Here is an 18,850-nt window from a genome sequence, read left to right as displayed (position 1 = left end):
TTAGATGATCATATTACTGTTTTTAGATATTTAAAAAAACATTTGCAAGGACAGAATTTAAATGAGTGCATTTCTTTCATTTTTCATTTCAATTTATATTTATTCATGCATCGTGTGTTTATTTTTAGAATGGTCTTGTCCTGAACCAGCCAGAGATGTTCAAGCTCAAATCCTGCATTCGGAGGAAAACAGACTCCATCGACAAGCGTTTCTGCTTTGATATCGAAGTGGTGGAGAGGTCTGTGACTGTCTCAATCATCTATATGTTCCCAAACATGTGTTACTGTAACACTTACATGGACTGAAAACATATACAAAACATAATATTTATTACTATTACCACCCTCTCTAGTATGTGGTTCGATGTCACATTTGTTTTCATGAGAACTATTGTAATGTGTTGTTTTGTATATTTATTGAGACATTTATCAGCTATTTTGTTATTTCATTAGTAGTTAGGATATTATATTTGAAGAATACACTGTCCTAATTAGGAAAAATGTTACACATCACAAAATACAACATCCACAAATCAGCATGCTGCAATTTGTTCTACTTGATCTTGATATATGCAAATAATAATAGATACTATGGAATTACCTTAGAAATTTTACATTTTGAAGATTATGTGGCATTTTAACATATAACTGTAGTACTTCCAGGTTTAACAGAATATTTAAACGACTAACATATTTAAAGACAGATGAATTGCATGTGGGATGTTTTGTTCTCATGCATTTTGTGTTTTATCGAACCCAATTGATCCTGACAATTAACCCAGATTGTCATGGGAGTACACAGCACTTGAACATGCAAGAGTTGTTCAGGTTTGATTAACATCTTCAAAGACACCCTGTTTACCAGTGTTAGATGTTTTCAGCTCTGTTTGTGTCCTGCATGTTCCTCAAGTCCTCTCCCTCCCAACCTCTTGTTTGTTGTATGTCCACAACATCGATATTTTCTCTATTTTTTGAACCCATTCCGTCTTTTCTCTGTGTTCATGTCAATGTAGAAATGACATCTATCGTGGAACTCTTTTCAGACCACTTCAGTTTTTCTGTAAAGTCCGGTATGTGAACTGACCAGTCCTGCCCTTTCAGAGCAGTTGCATGTGCTGCATGTGTGCTGCTAATTATAACCTTCACTCAATCTCAAATTCAGACCTTCTAATGAAATACTTTTGCCTTCTTACCACTTCACAAAATCAGACATCACTTGGTCAATATGGGCTAAAGGATACAGACATATTACTTTTTCCTACTTGTCTGCAATTACTCAAACAATACAATGATTCATATCATTCTGAGAATCAATTGATCACTTTGCCTCTTTTTAGAAGTTGAAAATCCACTAGCTGTATGGGAACATTCATAATGGATTTGTATTCAATGTTTCACTGGGGAACAGAATGAGGGATTGGCCAAAGATCAAACACCGTCAACTTGACTGCCCACTGATTAACAGTGGCTCAATTGATCAAGTTGTAAGTTATGAGAGCTTGATATCAACTCATTATTGCATGTGTATTTCATTATATAGAGTTAGCTCATCACTGTGCATTATTGTTGCACAGCACCAGCAGGGCCAGCACTGTTCACCCTCTGTGAGTGTTGCTGAGCATGGACAATAACTGCAGTTTATTTGCAGGACAACTCATTTATCATAAACGACGATGCCCCAAGGTGCTTGTTCCAACCACAAGGACAATGTGGGCCAAGCCCCAGTCAGCTTCAAGCTCATCCATTCATCCTCATTATAATAAACATGCTGTTACACCTATAGCCCAGCCAGAATCAGGCCAACCATCTCAAAACCGCATTTCTAGGGTTGGTTCATCCAAATCATAAGAGGGGTATCTTGCCAAGCAGATAGTTTTATTTTGATCGCCCAGATCTCGAGATATCTCTCTCCACCGCAGTGTGGATATAAATTAATAGATTTTCATTTGTGGTGCTCAAAGCAACGATAAAATGCCATTTTAAAAATTCAACAGCTACATGTCTTTCTAGGAAGTGTGTACCAATTTCTCTGGATAATCTACAGACCTCACTATTGATAGTTTTCATTGGTACTTTGGTAGGAAGTACTTTGATACCAATGAAAACTGTGTGTTCTGTGGATTAGAGTAACATTGTTTCTGGACAGAGATGTTGCTCTCGAATCTGTTAAATATAAATTTTCAATGTTGTAAGCATCCCAAACAAAAATTCAATTCACCTACATTGTTTTAAGTTGGAGGCATGAATAACAGAGACAGATATCTCAAAACCTGGACAAATGAATGCAAAACTATATGCATGGCTGGGTACCACCTGAAGTACAGTTTTGTACAGTAACATGGTTGAAACAACCCCTTCATTGCAAGACATGCAACTCTACATGGCTCTGCGCTAGTACTAACCATCACTACTGGATGGGGTTTAGTTTTCATTTGCCAGTATTATCATATAATGTGTCATCAGATCACTACCAACTAAAGCAGTGCTGCGTATCAAGTGCAGATAATACACCAGTTTCAAGCTATTTAGCACAGAGTGGGGCGAGACATGAGACACAAGAAATGCTGTGCTGTAGAACACAGAGGAGACAAAGGTGTTTGCATGTTGGGTGCAATAAATGAATCACTCTAATATTAAGCACATGTAGCATTTAATTGGGAGTGGAATGTGAAGCACAGAGCCAACCCAGGGCACAGTTTGAAGTCAAGCATTTGCACATGAGCTATTTTAGTCACACTAGTCCTTTTATAGTGGTCTCAGCCAGTGTAAACATGGTCTGTCCAGGGGCCCCTAGACAATGAGATCAGACTAAGACCAGCTTTTCTCTGAAATCTTTCCAGGCATGGCGTTATGACACTGCAGGCACTGTCAGAGTCCAACAGAAGATTGTGGCTAGAGGCCATGGATGGCAAGGAGCCGGTGAGGACCTCTTCCTGTTTGTCTTTGAAATATTCATTTTACACTGGCTCCTGTTTGACTAGGATGTTTTTTGGAATTTTTTTTTGTTGTTGTTGGTTTGACAAGAAAACAATACCAAAACTGAACTATTTGTCACTGGCACCCTCTTCTGGTGGGTTCAGGTTAGGTCCAGCAACATCTTTTTAAGAAACCATGACCTCACCATCCACTTGTTCTAATAATAGACTGCCCACTTCAACCATAGAAGCACTGGTGGGAAAAACTGGGACATGACTCTCTTCTTTCAGGGATTTTGTTTAATTTTGAAGCAGAGGGTTTTATAACTTAGTAATGCTTTTTGTTATCTCTCTCTAGATTTACAACCTACCTGCCATTTTGAGCAAAAAGGAAGAGAGTAAGTGTGTTTTTTTTTCAAATCTCTCCAAACCCCTTTCATCATAGTAAAGTATAAATTCAGCTTTCAAAGACTTGAAAAAAAAACTCCATACACACACCCCCACACACACACACATACACATACATCAAACACATAATTTGTTACTTACAACTACAGTATCTCTGTTCATTAACACAATTATTTGACATGCACCCACTCAGCTGACATAGCACAGCTTTACAGCAAAAGGGTTGCATCTTATTAGTTGGAGCACATGCATAGGGGGAGAGCTTGATGCGTGGTTAAGCCAGACGGTAATTGACATGTCAATCCTATTCTTGTGTTTTATTGCAGCGTTTCTTAATGAGGCGGGCTTTAACTTTGTGAGGAAATGCATTGACCTGGTGGAGGTTAGAGGTGAGGCATTTAAATCTCTCAACTTTCAAATGACTTGAACGGGTCCTGGTGGTGATTATGAATAACGATGTGCTTCGTTCATTAGTGGACATGACAACATACTGCACTGTCTTAACAGAGCAGAAAGTCTTTGTTCCTTGTTCCGGTTCTTTATTTTCCTTTTTCATTGCAATGCAGGTATAAATACGATGGGACTATACCGGATCGGAGGGGTCAACTCCAAAGTACAGAAGCTGATGACCACAGTCTTTTGTAAGTGACCTTAATATCAGAAAAAAATTAGCATTTCCCACTCACAGCATAGTAGTATAGAAACTACAAATAGGATCTCTGTTCAAAGGGACTGGAGTCAAATTTAAAGTATCATTATTCATCAAGCTTGGAATTACAGCTTTTTTTCTATTGTTAAGACTATTTCTTTGTACTATATGTACTGTATTTCAATGTATTTTTCAATTTCTTAATGCCTGAATTATTATTTTCAGCAAATTAACCTCTCCTTTTAAAGCTCTGGTTAATGAACAGCTCTGGACATGATCTCAGGTTGAAGTTAAAGCTTCTGCAAACATTATGTGACCCTGCAGAGTGAGGAAAGGTGTCCTCCTTGTGGTGTGACAGTGTAACAGCCATTATGCTTCATGTTACTTTTCCATTACCTTGTTAGTTACCGAAGGCAATCCTGTTTGCATGTGTTTCATACGTTTGAACAGGAAATGTCTCAATGATTTTTTTAAAATTCTCACTCAAGCTGGATCTCCATCTCTCTCAGACACTCATTGCACACTTAAATTTATCTCACATTCTTGGGTTGAGTCATTTTACACAAGAAGAACGTCAGTGTTTTTTATGCTCATTTAACCAGCTTGTCGGTTTGTTGCTTCAGACAGTTTACAGCTTAATTGATAATGAATAATTGGATTAAGTGTGTTTCCAATAGCATCCAAGGCACCTGTGGATATGGACCTGGATGCAGAGACGTGGGACAACAAAACTATCACCAGCGGTCTGAAGAATTACCTCAGGTCAGCTCGCCCCACCAGCTATGTGTCCTCAGCTGTCAGGAATCATTGCTGCCTCCATAATGCCTCTTTGAAGCCTCCCTGGTGTTAGTCATGCATTCAGTGCTGCCTCTGACTCACAAATGGAGATGGCTGCATTTATTAAAAAGACCCATGCCACTCAGGAAATCAATGATAACTGTTCTCTTTATTCACCAGGTGTCTCTCTGAGCCTCTAATGACCTTCAAGCTCCACAAAGATTTTATCATGGCTGTCAGTAAGTTATGAAAAGTTATTAACATTATAATAGATATTTTAGCAAAGGCTTTATTTGCTGTTCATAACATACAGTGTTAATGGGCAGATTACATTTGTGGCAGAAGATTAGCACATTTGAATATGGTAAATCTTAATTAGTATTTGATCATTGGAGAACACAATATTTTGAAATTTGTTTTGATCAAATTGAATTTGCTCTAACCATTTGAAAGTGAATTGAGTTTGAACTAAATTGCATTTCAAATTAAGTCCTTTGTGAGATAGCTTTGTGGGCACTACATTCATGTCCTTAAAGCTGGAAAATCAAACAAGCATAGACTGAACCAATTAAACCGTTTCCATCTCAGGCTACCAAAAAAACAAAAAACAAAAGTCTACATGCCGTATGCATCAAATTGCTCTCATGTCATGTCAAACTGGTAAGTTAAATTGGTTTAATCTGGGTGAGTTTGCTTCTTTCTACACTTCTGGATATAGTGTCTCAGACAGTTGAATATAAATTTGAAGAACTGAATTTGAAATGTGTTCTGCCACTTCAGTTTGAAGTAGTATTTCTCATATTTATATTCAGTACATGGAATCTAATTTTTAACATTACCATGCCAGTATAGTCATTACAATAGAATATTCTGTTACCCTGATCACAAGAGTCACCGTGTTATTGGTAGTATTACCATTATTTCTGCAATTCAAACCACAGTTAACAATTGTCAACTTGGCATTTCTTGTGTCAGTATATCACCCTCTTGATCATGTTATTCCTGTTTGACTTCCCTCAGAGTCAGATGACCAGAACTACAGGGTGTGTGCTGTCCATGCCTTGGTTCATAAGCTGCCCGAGAGGAACAAGGAAATGCTGGAGCTACTAATAAAACACCTTGTCATGTACGTGTTCCTGTAATGAATCAGTTACTCTGCAGCCCTAAGAAAGAAGAGCAACCGTATGACAGACAATAAAGATTGCTGAAACTGATTAAATTGTCTTCACAGTTTGGGGACACCTTAATGCATTTACAGGCCTCTCTAAAACTGACAGTGCTGTGTAAAGAACAAAGCTGTCACCACATGGGAAAGAGTTTGCTTTTGATATAGCATAGAATAGCATCTTACATAATGCCCATGTCTTCTACCTGCAGAGTTTCCACCCAGAGCCAGTTCAACCTGATGACAGTGTCCAACCTGGGTGTCATCTTTGGGCCCACCTTGATGCGGTCTCAAGAGGAGACTGTGGCGGCAATGATGAACATCAAGTTCCAGAACATCGTTGTGGAAATACTTATTGAGAACTTCAACAAAGTGAGTCATTGTTGACGTACAATATGCTTTTAGTTTTGTCTGCACCATTCAACTAATTCCCTCTTTATGTAATTCTTACTTTAAAGGTCTTTTATTACAAGGTTCACTCTACCTTTGCTTTTACAGAAGTTTTTCCATCTGCCAATAACAGAATTAAGGGGAAAAACCTTGCTGATGTGCATTTTTTTTAAAAATGTTTGACAAAAAGACACTGAACATGGCACCACATGAGGGTGGGTGATATGGATAGTATATTCTATCGTGGTATGAGCAAATTTATATTGCAATATTTATATATATCTTAAAATATTTTTTGTAAAGTCAAATTAGAAACTGTTAATAGATCAAATAACCCAATTTGAAAGTAGATACTTCTGGTTGTATTATACCTGGTATAATCTAACTGGTTTATTGCAAGAAGAGACTACCTCAGTATAAACAGTTTTGCAACATATCTGATGACTGAGGAAATACTTCAGTCTCACAGTATAGATTGTCGTTACATCCATCCCTATACAGGGTAGCAAGATTCTTAAAATATTGGTAGCAAACTTCAAAAACACAGTTGTACCCACCTATATTGGTTAGGAATAAAGATATTGTGTAGTTGTGTTGAGTAATTAGTGCTTCTGCCTGGACGTTCAGATCTTCCACCAGCCTCCAGACCCCAATGTGCCCCTGCCCCAACCCCAGAGCCGGACTGGCTCTCGCAGGAGCAGAGCCATCTGTCTGTCCAGCGGGCCCAGGAAACCCCGCAGCATCTACACCCCAACACTGTGCCTGGCAGATGCAGAAAGTGAGTACCAAAGCAGTGAATATCACCACAGGTCATCAAACCACATTTTTGCCAAAAGCCCATCAGTGGCATATAATAACTGTCAGACATCTGCTGAAACTGTCTCACCAATTTTCTAAAAGATTCACCTCATATTGGCTTTTCAGTATTTTTAAAATGGGAAGCCATTAGTTTTCCATTTAGGCTTCCAAATGAGAATGATATCTTCAGAGAAAAGCATTTCCTTTAAGCCATAGAGTAGGCACAATCATTTCCTCAATCATCAGGTTTTAATGAGGGCCTTGTATGCCTTTTCTCTGGTCCCTGCATAGGTGACACTTTCAGTAGCAGTCCAAGCAGCACTCCCATGGGCAGCATGGAGTCTCTGTCCTCCCACTCCTCTGAGCAGAACACCTCCTCCAAAACAGCCTCCTCTGCTCAGGTCAAGGACAAGTCACTTCTGGACCTCCGCCGGACACCATCACAGCTCTCAAATGGCCCCAGGAGCACCGTGTGTGTCAGCAGCCCAGAGTCCAGCTCCAAGGAGGATGCAGGGCGCACAGATGGAGAGTCAGAGGATGCTCTCAGCCTGTCCTCAGTCAGCACCACACCCAGGCTGTCTCCCGCACCCAAAAAAGCACCACACTGCCACATTGACCTCAGGCCAGCACTGCTGAACCGTTCCGCTGGTCCCTCTCTGAAATCACTGCATATATCTGAAGGTAGGATAATCATCAAATAATGCCGGTTCAGGTTTGCCTGTCATTAGTTCATTGATATGAATGTCATTTTAGGACAGAATTCATAGGTCAGTAGTTTTATTGTCATAATGTGTTCTTCCAGGACTGGATGCTTTCAAAGACTGATAGCAACCCTTTGATTTAAGCATAATTTAAACAGTTTTGAAATATCATTTACATGACACATCTGATTTACTTGGAACGGTGTATGTGAGAGTGTAAAACTTTAGTGTCTTTGTGTTTACCAGGAGACAGGAGTTATTCTTTGTATGTTTTTCTCAAGGCCACAGGAGCTGCTCTGGATCTGTTCAAAGTCTGTCAACACTGGAGCCCAAAGAGAGTTTAAAGCCTGCTGAGCACCCAGACCTTCCACCAAAACAAGTGATCCGCCGCAGGATGGACACATCGGCCAGCAACGGATATCAAAGACCTGGCTCAGTGTAATGAACTGAAATAAGGCTCATCATTTTGTTCAGTATAAACTACTGTTTCTATAGTAATACTATTGATGATATCAATTGCAGTGTAATGCCATTTATGAATTCTTACCTTAAGGGCACATTATCACTCACCTTAAAACCAGTGCTGAAATTATTAGTTGAATACTTCATTAAGCAATTGGCAGAAAATTACCAACAATTCTGATTAATGATTAATTGCTACTGTTTACTGCATCAAGCAAAAATGCCGAACATTCACTGGTTCCTACCACTCAAGTGTCAGGATCTGCGTTTTTCACTATTTATTGATTAATCAAACGAAAAAATTGTATTAGATGATGAAAATAATTGTTGTTTGCAGCCCTGATACCCATAATATTTTTTAGATTTCTATAAAGGTAATGTGTATGTGTGTGGCAGAAAAATAGCTACAAGTCAATAAGGCTTAAGGTCAATAGTTCAGCAACATTTCTCTCTTACTTCCTCCCTCTGTCTGTCTCTCTCCTCTGCGTCGTCAGCTTCCTCCTTCGTCTGTTTATGAGCATTGGGTATTGGGAGGGATGAGATGAGTATGTGCTAGGAGATTTATGTCTTTTCCTCTCTGGTGGGAGAGCTGGCTTTAATTATGCTCTGCCTGCTCTTGGGTTGATGTGACCCAGCAGCAGGCTACACTCCTTCTCTTGGGACAAACAGATTGTTTGACTTGTCATGTCTGAGAAGCCAGTCACACAGTCTCTCAAGTGGTTTCCTTGTATAGCACCCACCAGCCTGCCCTAGGCTCTGTTGTCCCCTTGACTCTGAGGTTGTTGTGCGCAGGGTCAAGTGCAGCCTTGTTATATAGTTGAACTCAGTTCAGCATCGTGCTGAAGCTGAGTCCGCCCGGGGGAAGGAAACCTCCCATATTGTGTCGTTACGCCTTTCACCTCATTCTAAACAATGAAGAATGCTGGCAGGGCCAAGAGAAAGTGGACATATTTGTTGTGGTCCAAAAAGGTCAGAAAGGCTTGACTTTCTCTTTCAGGCTGCACTGCAGATTTTATAGACGATAAAAATATGTTTCACAAATTTACTGACTCTACATCATTTGATCTCAGCACATATTTTTCCTTTGGTGATGTTATCTTTCAAACATTTGTTTTTCAGCTGTTAATGATATCCTTGATATAATCAGGTGGAGTGAACAGTATTTCTTTTCCATTTTCGTTTTCATTTTTTTCAGGGTTGCTGCCAGAGCACTGCTTTTTGAAAATGCCTCTTCCCCACAGTCTGCTCCAGTCGGAAGGTACTGTAAAAACATGACACCAGCTACAACAGTTTGACCTAATTAATCTGTTTCATCTCTTCAGACCTGCCATGACATTGTCTGTTTTTTTGTTGTCTTTATAGAGATGCTAAGGCGATGTATTCTTGTGAGGCAGAGCACAGCCATGAGCTCAGCTTCCCCCAGGGGGCGCACTTCTCAAACGGTAAGCAGAGCCAAAACAAGGCAAAAAAATTAGACCAACTTTGCTGCAGAAGTTCTCACAAAAACACACATGCCTCCGTCTCCTTGTGTAGGTTGATTGGACATTTGAACAGTGTACACAGACATTCTGTTGTATACTGGCAACGCACAGCAAGGACTTGGCTAATTCCCAGTGTTATGTAGAGGCATAAAATGATTTTGCTCTTAGCGTGACGCCCCCATATGCATAGCTAAAATCCAAACAGTGCCAGGATTTTTTATTGCCTCTTGCCTTTTCCATGAAGAGATGACTTGGCCCACAACCAGCGCAGGCAGGTCACTGTAACCTAGTGATGGAAGGCACTGGTGCCTGTTCCCTGTTAACACAGACAGCAGAGCCAGCAGCCAAGTGCAAAAACATCAACAAATGCTCCCTACCATTTACCAGCAGGCAAAGCACTTTTATTGCTCTCTACATTAATAGACCATTTTCCTCTATATCCTTATTCAGCAGATCTCTGCTAGATTGTTCAAGCTGATCATTTTTAAAGATGTTCCTCTTTTTGGTGCATCTCAATACTAATTAACCATGTCATTTTTATGGTTTATACTGTATGTGTTTGATTAAGCAATCTTTCAAGCCTGCTGAAATACTCTGTAGGGGCTGAATTTAAAGAGCTGTCTGACCTAGAGTCTTCCTCAATCTGCTATAAATGTTGTAATTGTAGGAAATAATTTAATCAAATATGGACAGGTTACACTGGATTAAGAATTGTTCTGTTTCTCTCTTTTCTCTCACTAAATTATTTTTTCTCTCCTTTTGTCTGGTAGTCTACCGTTCTGTTGAACCAGGCTGGCTCCAAGCAACATATGAGGGAAAAACAGGTTTAATCCCTGAGAATTATGTCATCTTCCTCTAGAAACCTGGTAAACATTGCATATTTTTCATGGTATCCATGGAAAAAAATAATGTTGATTGTTGTTTTTGTTCCTATTATTATAACATTTCTGTATTGTATGCATTTCTAGCAGATACCAAACAGAGCAGTAACTGCTTTAACAGTGCTAGAAGTTCAAAATCTTTTTTTTTTTTTTTTGTAATGATGTCATTCTCAAATGTTTGGGGATTCTGCAGCTTGTCAGAAGTTAAGAGGAAGTAGGTATGGCATGATTGCTGTTTCCCCACATGTAAATATATTACCCATGGACTGCACTGATGTTTTTAGTCCCAGTATTAACCTACAGAATCACAAAACAATCACATCCCATTTCACAAATTTTATTCTCAGAAATATATTATCTTTTGACTTCCCACTATGTCAGCATAACACTCAAGTTGATAATGGAAATCTGTAGTTTCATAAACATTTTGTAATAACTGTAACTGAACAAACTGTGATTTAAAATAAAGATACTTATCTAATCAAATAGAAAGAGCATAATGGATTTGCACCTTAACTTTTATGTTTTTGGCCTGTGATCATTGTTCATCCACTGAACCTGCTCACTGCTGCAGTGCACTTTCTGGTTAGCTTTACAGTACTGTACTGTACATCAATGCTCTTGAGTTTTTTTTCTGTAAATGCTAATCAAAAATATTTACTTCTTGTAACAGTTTATTATTATAAATTATCACATCAAATATATTTCATACGTAAAAATGTGTTTTTATAATGTCATGAATGCTATTTTTATGAGGGCAAGCCTTCACCTTTAATACCTGTTGTGGTACTGTACTCACTGGTACACTGGTGTACAAGCAATGACAACTAGACATGTATTCTCTATAACTGTCACAACATTTCAAAATACAAAGTTCATTATTATTGAAAAAGTTAACTGAAGCGATACAATTTCCAAAAAAAAAAAAAAGATTAAAGAAAAAAAAATAATCAACAAGCTTTTTGCCCTTCAGTTATTACAAACTGAAAAATTAAATCTTACTCTGGGGGATGAAAAATGTATTTGGGAAGGTATTTGAGAATGTGCACTTGCCAAGATCAGGATGTTCTTTTCCATTTACATCTACGAGAATGTGAGGTGGCCTTGAACAGTGATGCTGGAATAATACTCCCTTACAGTCTGAATTTGCAGGGGCATGTCACGGAAATCATATCCACATCCTGAATATGTAACATTTGGCATTCTGTTTTGTTGTTTGTTTTTTTTTATATGGCAAGCTTGTTTCCATGCAATCAGCTACTGTGTCTTGACGGTGTATTAGCATGTCGATATAAATAAACAGCGTGATTTATTAGACCTGTGGTCCAAATTCTTTGTCACAGTTAGAAACTTTAACTTGCGCTCACTGCCAACGAGGAACTCTAAATTCAACGTGTAAATCATTTTCAGGAGTCAGAATGTACTATAAGTGATTTGGATGTTAGAAGTTTTAATACAGTTGTCTCTTGCATCCCTAGTTTTAGATCCTCTGCTGTGTTTTTGGTTGAAAGCTAGGATTAGTCTGACAGATAATTTAGTTGTCTTCCAGTTTGATGAATGTTCCTTCCCATCCTTAGCTACATCAACTTTTTTTTTTTTGCACATTTTTATTACCTTCACAGGGGAACTATTATTTTAGATTCATTTCTTTGTCTCTGTCGGCTGGACAACTCACTGACTTCAATGAAAATTGGTTTAAAGTAAGACCACAGTACAAGTAAGACTATGATTCATTGTTTGCACAGATCTGAATGCTGATCCAGCTTTTTGTAAGAGTTTCTAAATATTGCTATTTTTTCATGAACTAGGCCTACTGCATTTGCATGAGTAAGATCAAATCTTTTAAATATGCTTTATTATAAAAATAACACATTTATAGCATTGTGCAGCCTTGGTAGAGATGTGCGCTTGTAATTCATTTAAGTGTACAGACGGGATTTTACAAATATTTTAAGGTAATCCTCCCAGTTTCTCCTCCCTAGAATAAATGCGGTGTCTCACTCTGACTCAGTGCTGCCTACCCTAACAGAATTTCATTAATTTAAGTGGCAAGTTTTAGTGTCTCCTGCATTTCTACCTTACAAACAAGAAAAGTTTGGTCAGAAATATTTCATGTTTTTTATTTTATGATATATATATTTTTTTGTTTGGTTTTTGCTTGTCTTTTTCTTTTTTTGCAGCTTCAGCACGAAAATATCACTATCACCTATATCGTCTAGTACCATCTGTACACAATATGTAGATGGGGAAAGGGTGGCTACACCAGATTTGAGGTTTATTTATACAGAGGAGCTTTATTGATTGATTCCTCTGATTTTATGATGTTAAAGATATCTCTACTAAAAACATTTGAAGGAATGTGATTCTGTTTAACCACATAAAGTGAAATAGCTAAAGAGCATTAGAGGCAGTTTGGCAAAGTATAGATAACTGGCTACATTAGTGAAGGCTATGAAGAATCCAGTAATTGTGGGGTGAATAATCCAGTCACAAGATGTCTCCACAGAGTCGTGATGTCTGTGCTGGCATTATCACTTGGTGTGGAACAAGAGGGGCTTCACCATTCCTGCCAGGACTTTGGGAAGCTGGGAGGCAATGACCTCTGTCATCATCTCTGGAAACTCCACTCTCATGGCGTCTGCCTGGATGAAGGTGCTCAGACAGAACAGGTTGACCTTCTTCACTATCTGTACAAAAAAGAGACATTCATGTTTGTGTTAGTACTCATTAAAGTAGCCATTAGCTTAAGACACATATGAATCAATACCGCTGTACTCAGTTCTACCAGGGAACATACATCATGCATGGCGTCCATCAGTTTGGTGAGGTGGTAGAATCGCTGGGAGCTGGCCACCACTCCTTTCTCCTTTATGTGGATGGCCCTGGTCAGCTCCCGAATGTAGTTTTGTCTCATCTCTTCAAATGCTGCCTGACTTTTGACTCCCTCAAGAGGCACTGAGAACAGACAGGATGCATATAGATTCAAGATATCATTTGTCCAAACGTTATGCACTTTTAAAATGTAGAAATCTATAAAAGAAAGCCATACAAGCACGTATGAGATACCAGTTAATGATTGTTTTGGAATTAATGCTGCTTATGAAAAACAATGTTTTTTTAGTGTGTTCTTTTAAGTGTAAAACTGGGAAGTGATAACAGCTGCTACATAAATCATGTCAAGGTCCAGTCACCCAGTACAACATTCACATCTCTGTTTGCAACACTGTATACAGAGTACAGTTCTTTTCAACTGGAAGGTCAACACAAGGTAAAGAAAAAAAAAAAAAAAAAAGATTCATCTTGAGTCTGCCACCAATTCAAGGTGTTTTCTGTCTCTTACCTGTGTTGAGTAATATTATGGCTTTCATGCAAAGAAACTCCTCCCGTGTAACTTGAAGATTTGCAAACTCCTGAGGGATGAACTGTATCGCCAGGCAAAGGTCGTAAATTGGAGATCTCCTCATTTGCTCCCTGACAGAAAAAAATATCAGACGGTTTATGTTTTTGAACAATTCAGAGTCTCTTTCTCATCGAAAATCATTGCTTTATGAATAAATGCATCAGTGTTATGTTGATACAATTCTTAATCATAAATTGTGATTCAAAGGGCAACTCAAATTGCTTGTGTGATGGAAGTTACTTACTGACTAAGAACCAAGTCAGGTGCAAAGTATAAATATTCACTGGTGACATTCTGAAAGGAACGCCACCCGAGAGAAAACACCATCAGGTTCATCCATGAATACTGGATGAGGGTCATTTGATCATTGATGTGAAGGTTCCGAAATCCTTAGGAAAAAAAAGAACATTTTGTATTAGATCAACATTTCAGAACATTTTGTCTGCACCAATATATTATCAAGTGGTGCAACTGATTTCTAGTTATATTCTGGCTCAGCTTAAAACTTCATTGCCATCAATTTTATAAAATCGCTTTCTATTTTAACATTTCCGGTGACAATCAAATGGTTTTATACCACTTGGAGACACTGCTGTCATATCCAGTATTAATGGCTTTACAAAACCCTCTATCTCATTCAGTGTTAAGGCTGAGACCTTCGGTGAGGCCTGCCAGTTGGTCCCCATGGCTACAAATGCTGTGACCCTGAGCTGCACAGAGCCGTTACCTGGCAGAGACTTGGACCACTTGACAATCCACAGCAGCTGTTTCTCACAGAGTCTGTTGAGACTGTTGAGCAGAATATGGGGAACATCGGACTGGGAGCTGTCATAACCGGAGTACACGGTCTCTGGTTCAATGTTTTCCAGGATATTGATGATATGTTGGGAGATCTGCACCTCACGGATGCCTGGTATGCAAGACATGGAGGTCAGGGCTTCATTGTCACTGGACATGGCCAAGTGAGACTGGAACATCAGGGACGGGGCCAACCCCAAGGCTTTCAAGGCCCCAAAACGCTTCAGTTTCCTGCCTGTGAAATAAATACAAGGTCTGGTTAGATCTGATGAAGAAGAGTATTTGTGCCTTCAACATATCACAAAGCTTCACTATTTTGCTTCCTATACAAGTAAATTGACTATGTAAGTGGTAAAATGGCTTAAACCTGCATCTAAAAAAGGAGTTTAATACCTCTGCTCACAAAAGGATCCTGTTTAACATTAATTCATTATTGTTTTATCATGATTTCAAAGTGTGACTTGGTGTTACATAACCAGTCACTTTCATTTTTGTGATATGGGTGCATTAGCTCAGTGCAAAAAGAAATCCAACCAAATGGTACCTCCAAGCATCATTCCTGCTTGATAGCACTTTCGGAGGCGACACGCAGGGCAATTTTTCCTTCGGATTTTGTCCACAATGCAGTCATTTCGGCCAGCACAGAGATAGCTATGATGGCCTGTTGAGTGAAAGGGTACAGACAATGCACACAATTTTAACTTTGCTTGACTTCAAAACATGTAGGTAGGAGGAGATGCACATAATCAGGAGAGGAAAAAAAGAGTTGAAGGGCTCTTGACTATTAGCATTGCTACTCCACTCTACAATCAGTGTTCTGAGGAGAGATCTAAAGAAGAAAATTAGATAGAGGCAAGGCTGTGAGGACAGAGTGACACGGCCATGGTGAGACATAGTGGCTCTTATATATCTCACATTTCAAGATAACAAGAAAAAAAAGTCCAAGACGAAGAACATGGTGAACACTGGTCAATGTGTTACTGTTGCTAATGACCTTTAGCAACTACCATAGGAGGTCAGTCAAATCTTACGTGGTAACTCCCCTTTAATGTACCACAGCATTCAGTGTAGACTTATGATATTAATATTTGGTTACAGTCTGTAACATCTCATTCAGTGTTTTTTTTTTCTTTTTTTTGATGTTTGTTTGTCAGGAACAATGCCCACTTATCAACAGCAACAACCTGTAACTAGGTTACCTTAGGAGACACATTTTCATCCACAGGAACTCTAAAAAGAAAATATTAAATGGCAGTTGTTACAAATTAACATGTATAAAGGGAACAACTGTGGGTATGAGAGTACACAACAGAGAGAGCACCAATAGACCACAGGCAGCAGAAAAAGATTAATTGTAGTCTCAGTGTAGATTGAAAGAGAAAGATGAAAAGATAAAAGGCATCTTGAAATAGAATAACATATGAAAAAAAGTACTTAAACTGTCTGCAGTAGCTAAGGATTTTTAGATCTCCTCTTTCATGACAGTCTCAGTACACTATATGAGTAAACTGGACAATATAGGCCTTTTTCACAGCAGACATTTTGACCTGTCATATTAGGAAAAGCAGAGGTGTTGCTGATAACACCAGCAACGGCTTCTTTCTATTCAAGTGTCCCAGTAAATCGTGACAACATGAGTCAATGTGCACAATACCAGGAGCTTGAAACTGAAGCAGCTACACAGAATTCAGCCATCATTCATTTCATTATTTACACCTATGCTTTAGCGACTGTGACAAGTCAAAAGGCTTTCTGTGACAAAGGCTTATATTGACTGAAAAGTACGTAGGATGTTTTCTTTCCTCACCTTCGACTGCTCTTTTGAAAAACACTTTACAGCTCCCGCAGGTTAAGACTCCATAGTGGCAACCAGAAGCCTCATCACCACAGATCACACACAGTCTCTGAGGTGGCATACTGAAAAAAAGAAGAAAAGACTGCATTGATAAACATATCTATAAATCAAAATGTGTGTACAAACTACAAATATAACTTTAAACATGCAAGTGGAACACCTTAATTTTAAAACTTAATCATCCTTTTAACTTTTTTACATTTAGATTAAGATGAAATATTAAGACAAGACCCAGGGACCCAAGGGCCCTCAATATAAGTTTATATAAAGGTGTATGGGTGTAGAGTAGGAGATAGTTAGGCTACTTTATTTTTATTCAGACAGGTATATATGGTATTTCTGTGAGGAAGACCAAATGGAATAAAATGTTCTCATTCACTCGCACGTGTTTTCAATATACATGCACTTGTTTCATAACGTGTCCATGAGAGACAGATGACTAGATACTGTCTAGATAGTGAATTGAACGGAAATGAAGAAGCAAACAAGCTGTTTGTCTTTTTTCTCAGAGACAGACTGAATCAGAAATGGACTGTGTAGGCCTACTCGTTGTGTACTAGGAAGTGATCTGTCCTCACACTGTGATGATTAGTCTATTTAATCATCAATATACAGGCCTATCTATAAATTGATCTTTTTTTTTTACTTTTAAAGTCACACAAACATAGTAGGCGTTAATTTGTCATGAATACGTGCAGTGATTCAGTTTTGATTAAAGATGTCAGTCTCGCTAATGACTTAAATCAGTGTCAAAATTTGTACGTACCCGGGGAATGCTGCGAAAGGTGAGATGTTCCGCTGAGACAAAGCCTGGTTCTGGATCCCATTATAGCCGCTGTGTGTAAAAGGGTCCTCCGTCATCCCTGCGGACTGGCACCAGTACTGAAGCTCAGCCGGAGACGTCCGCGTCTGCCAACGGGGAACCTCATTCTTGTACACTGTCAGTTGCGTTGCTGTGTGCGCGTTGGCATCAAAGTCGATCACAGCCTTCCCGGACAAACCGCACCTGGAGTCAGTCCTCTGCAGGCTCAGCGGAGTAAGTTGCTCTGACTGGTTCAGGTCGATCAGAAAGCTTGGAGATCCCTCCAGTCCTGGTCTAGGACCCGCCGCGGCTGGCGTAAAGCCTGCCGACTCCCCTTCACCACCAAGCCCCAGCTGCTGCTTCCCGTCGGTGTCACAGCAGGTGTCAAGAGCAGGTATCTGCGTTGATGGATCGAAATTGGGACACGGGGTGTCCATAATCACAGAGGGCTCTTTTTCATCTTTAATGAATTTACACGCTCCGGTTGTAGAGGAGAGGCTTGAACTTGCGCCTGACAAACTTTCGGATGTGGCCACATTGGTCCTCTGAACTTTTACAAAATCTTCCCACTGCACACTGTCACACTTCAGATATTCAGTGCTGCGGTCAAAAAAATGTTTTCCAGCAAGTGAACCATCGAGCATGTTACAATCTTTGAAAACTGCTCCGTCGCTGCTTGAATTGCCCTGGATCAGTGCGCCAGTGTTGCCATAATTACGCACGGAGGAGGAAGACATGCAAGTCAGAGACGGTGCCTCGTTGGTGTTGTACCCAGCTTCAATGAAGTCACTTACTCTTGTATCGGTGGAATCAGCAATCGAAGTACTGACAGTGATCATCCTCCCGTTTACTTTATTTTCCATCTTCTGAACCACAACGCGCACAGCAGAGACTTGAGTGCGCCGGAGCCTGGTGTGTGTGATAGGTTGTGGCTCAGAGACCTTCCTGTAATCCTCCTCCCCGTCGAGAAAGGCTGTGACTTCGCTTTTCTTTCACATAGGAGTCAAATCTGTGCAATTTAACAGCTGGTCATAAAATAAACCAACTATCAGCCTGTGTTGATGATATACAAATAATATAAACAACTATATAACTATAAGTCTATACTATAAAACTATATAAAAACTAACCTGGCAACATATTTAAGGAAATCCTTGTGCTGGTTGTGAGTGTCATGTTTCAAAGCTTTTTCACAGATTTCCAGTAGCTTTCCCTATTGAGAGTAACTAGCCAATCCTCCAAAGGATGTCATGGGAAGAATCACACTGGAGAGATGTATGGAGGTACACTTTACAGCAGACCTACAGTAAAATAGCCAGCCAATGAGGAGAATCAAGGATGATTAGTCTCCACCCTACTGTTCATGAAT

At 39.3% G+C, this 18,850-nt stretch overlaps 2 protein-coding genes across 5 annotated transcripts in view; one reads left to right on the top strand and one right to left on the bottom strand.

Moving 5' to 3' along the window:
* LOC121898900 (rho GTPase-activating protein 42) overlaps window positions 1-11,943 on the top strand; it is a 63,056-nt gene extending 51,113 nt beyond the window's left edge. Inside the window, exons 10-25 of one of the 4 annotated variants that reach the window (XM_042414412.1) lie at window positions 129-238; window positions 1,013-1,069; window positions 2,840-2,918; window positions 3,273-3,312; window positions 3,649-3,711; window positions 3,889-3,963; window positions 4,649-4,733; window positions 4,929-4,987; window positions 5,769-5,874; window positions 6,126-6,285; window positions 6,931-7,081; window positions 7,393-7,782; window positions 8,084-8,240; window positions 9,460-9,522; window positions 9,627-9,706; window positions 10,516-11,943. In XM_042414412.1, coding sequence (XP_042270346.1) covers window positions 129-238; window positions 1,013-1,069; window positions 2,840-2,918; window positions 3,273-3,312; window positions 3,649-3,711; window positions 3,889-3,963; window positions 4,649-4,733; window positions 4,929-4,987; window positions 5,769-5,874; window positions 6,126-6,285; window positions 6,931-7,081; window positions 7,393-7,782; window positions 8,084-8,240; window positions 9,460-9,522; window positions 9,627-9,706; window positions 10,516-10,604 — 1,764 coding nt within the window. In that variant the 3' untranslated portion in view covers window positions 10,605-11,943. Of the gene's footprint in view, window positions 1-128; window positions 239-1,012; window positions 1,070-2,839; window positions 2,919-3,272; window positions 3,313-3,648; window positions 3,712-3,888; window positions 3,964-4,648; window positions 4,734-4,928; window positions 4,988-5,768; window positions 5,875-6,125; window positions 6,286-6,930; window positions 7,082-7,380; window positions 7,783-8,083; window positions 8,241-9,459; window positions 9,523-9,626; window positions 9,707-10,515 lie in introns of all 4 variants that reach the window. The other 3 variants (XM_042414411.1, XM_042414414.1, XM_042414413.1) reach the window with 3 other exon arrangements.
* Window positions 10,948-18,723, bottom strand: pgr (progesterone receptor). The gene is made up of 8 exons (XM_042414417.1): window positions 17,446-18,723; window positions 16,632-16,741; window positions 15,369-15,485; window positions 14,754-15,059; window positions 14,271-14,415; window positions 13,967-14,097; window positions 13,424-13,581; window positions 10,948-13,313 (listed from the first exon to the last, which is right to left on the bottom strand). Exons 1-8 carry the CDS (start codon window positions 18,342-18,344, stop codon window positions 13,158-13,160), a joined length of 2,022 nt encoding a protein of 673 aa, XP_042270351.1. The 5' UTR covers window positions 18,345-18,723; the 3' UTR covers window positions 10,948-13,157.
* Between the last annotated feature and the right edge of the window lie 127 nt (window positions 18,724-18,850).

This window comes from Thunnus maccoyii, chromosome 6, assembly GCF_910596095.1.
Source record: "Thunnus maccoyii chromosome 6, fThuMac1.1, whole genome shotgun sequence".
Lineage (NCBI taxonomy): Eukaryota > Metazoa > Chordata > Actinopteri > Scombriformes > Scombridae > Thunnus > Thunnus maccoyii.
This window is presented reverse-complemented; position numbering and strand designations above follow the sequence as displayed.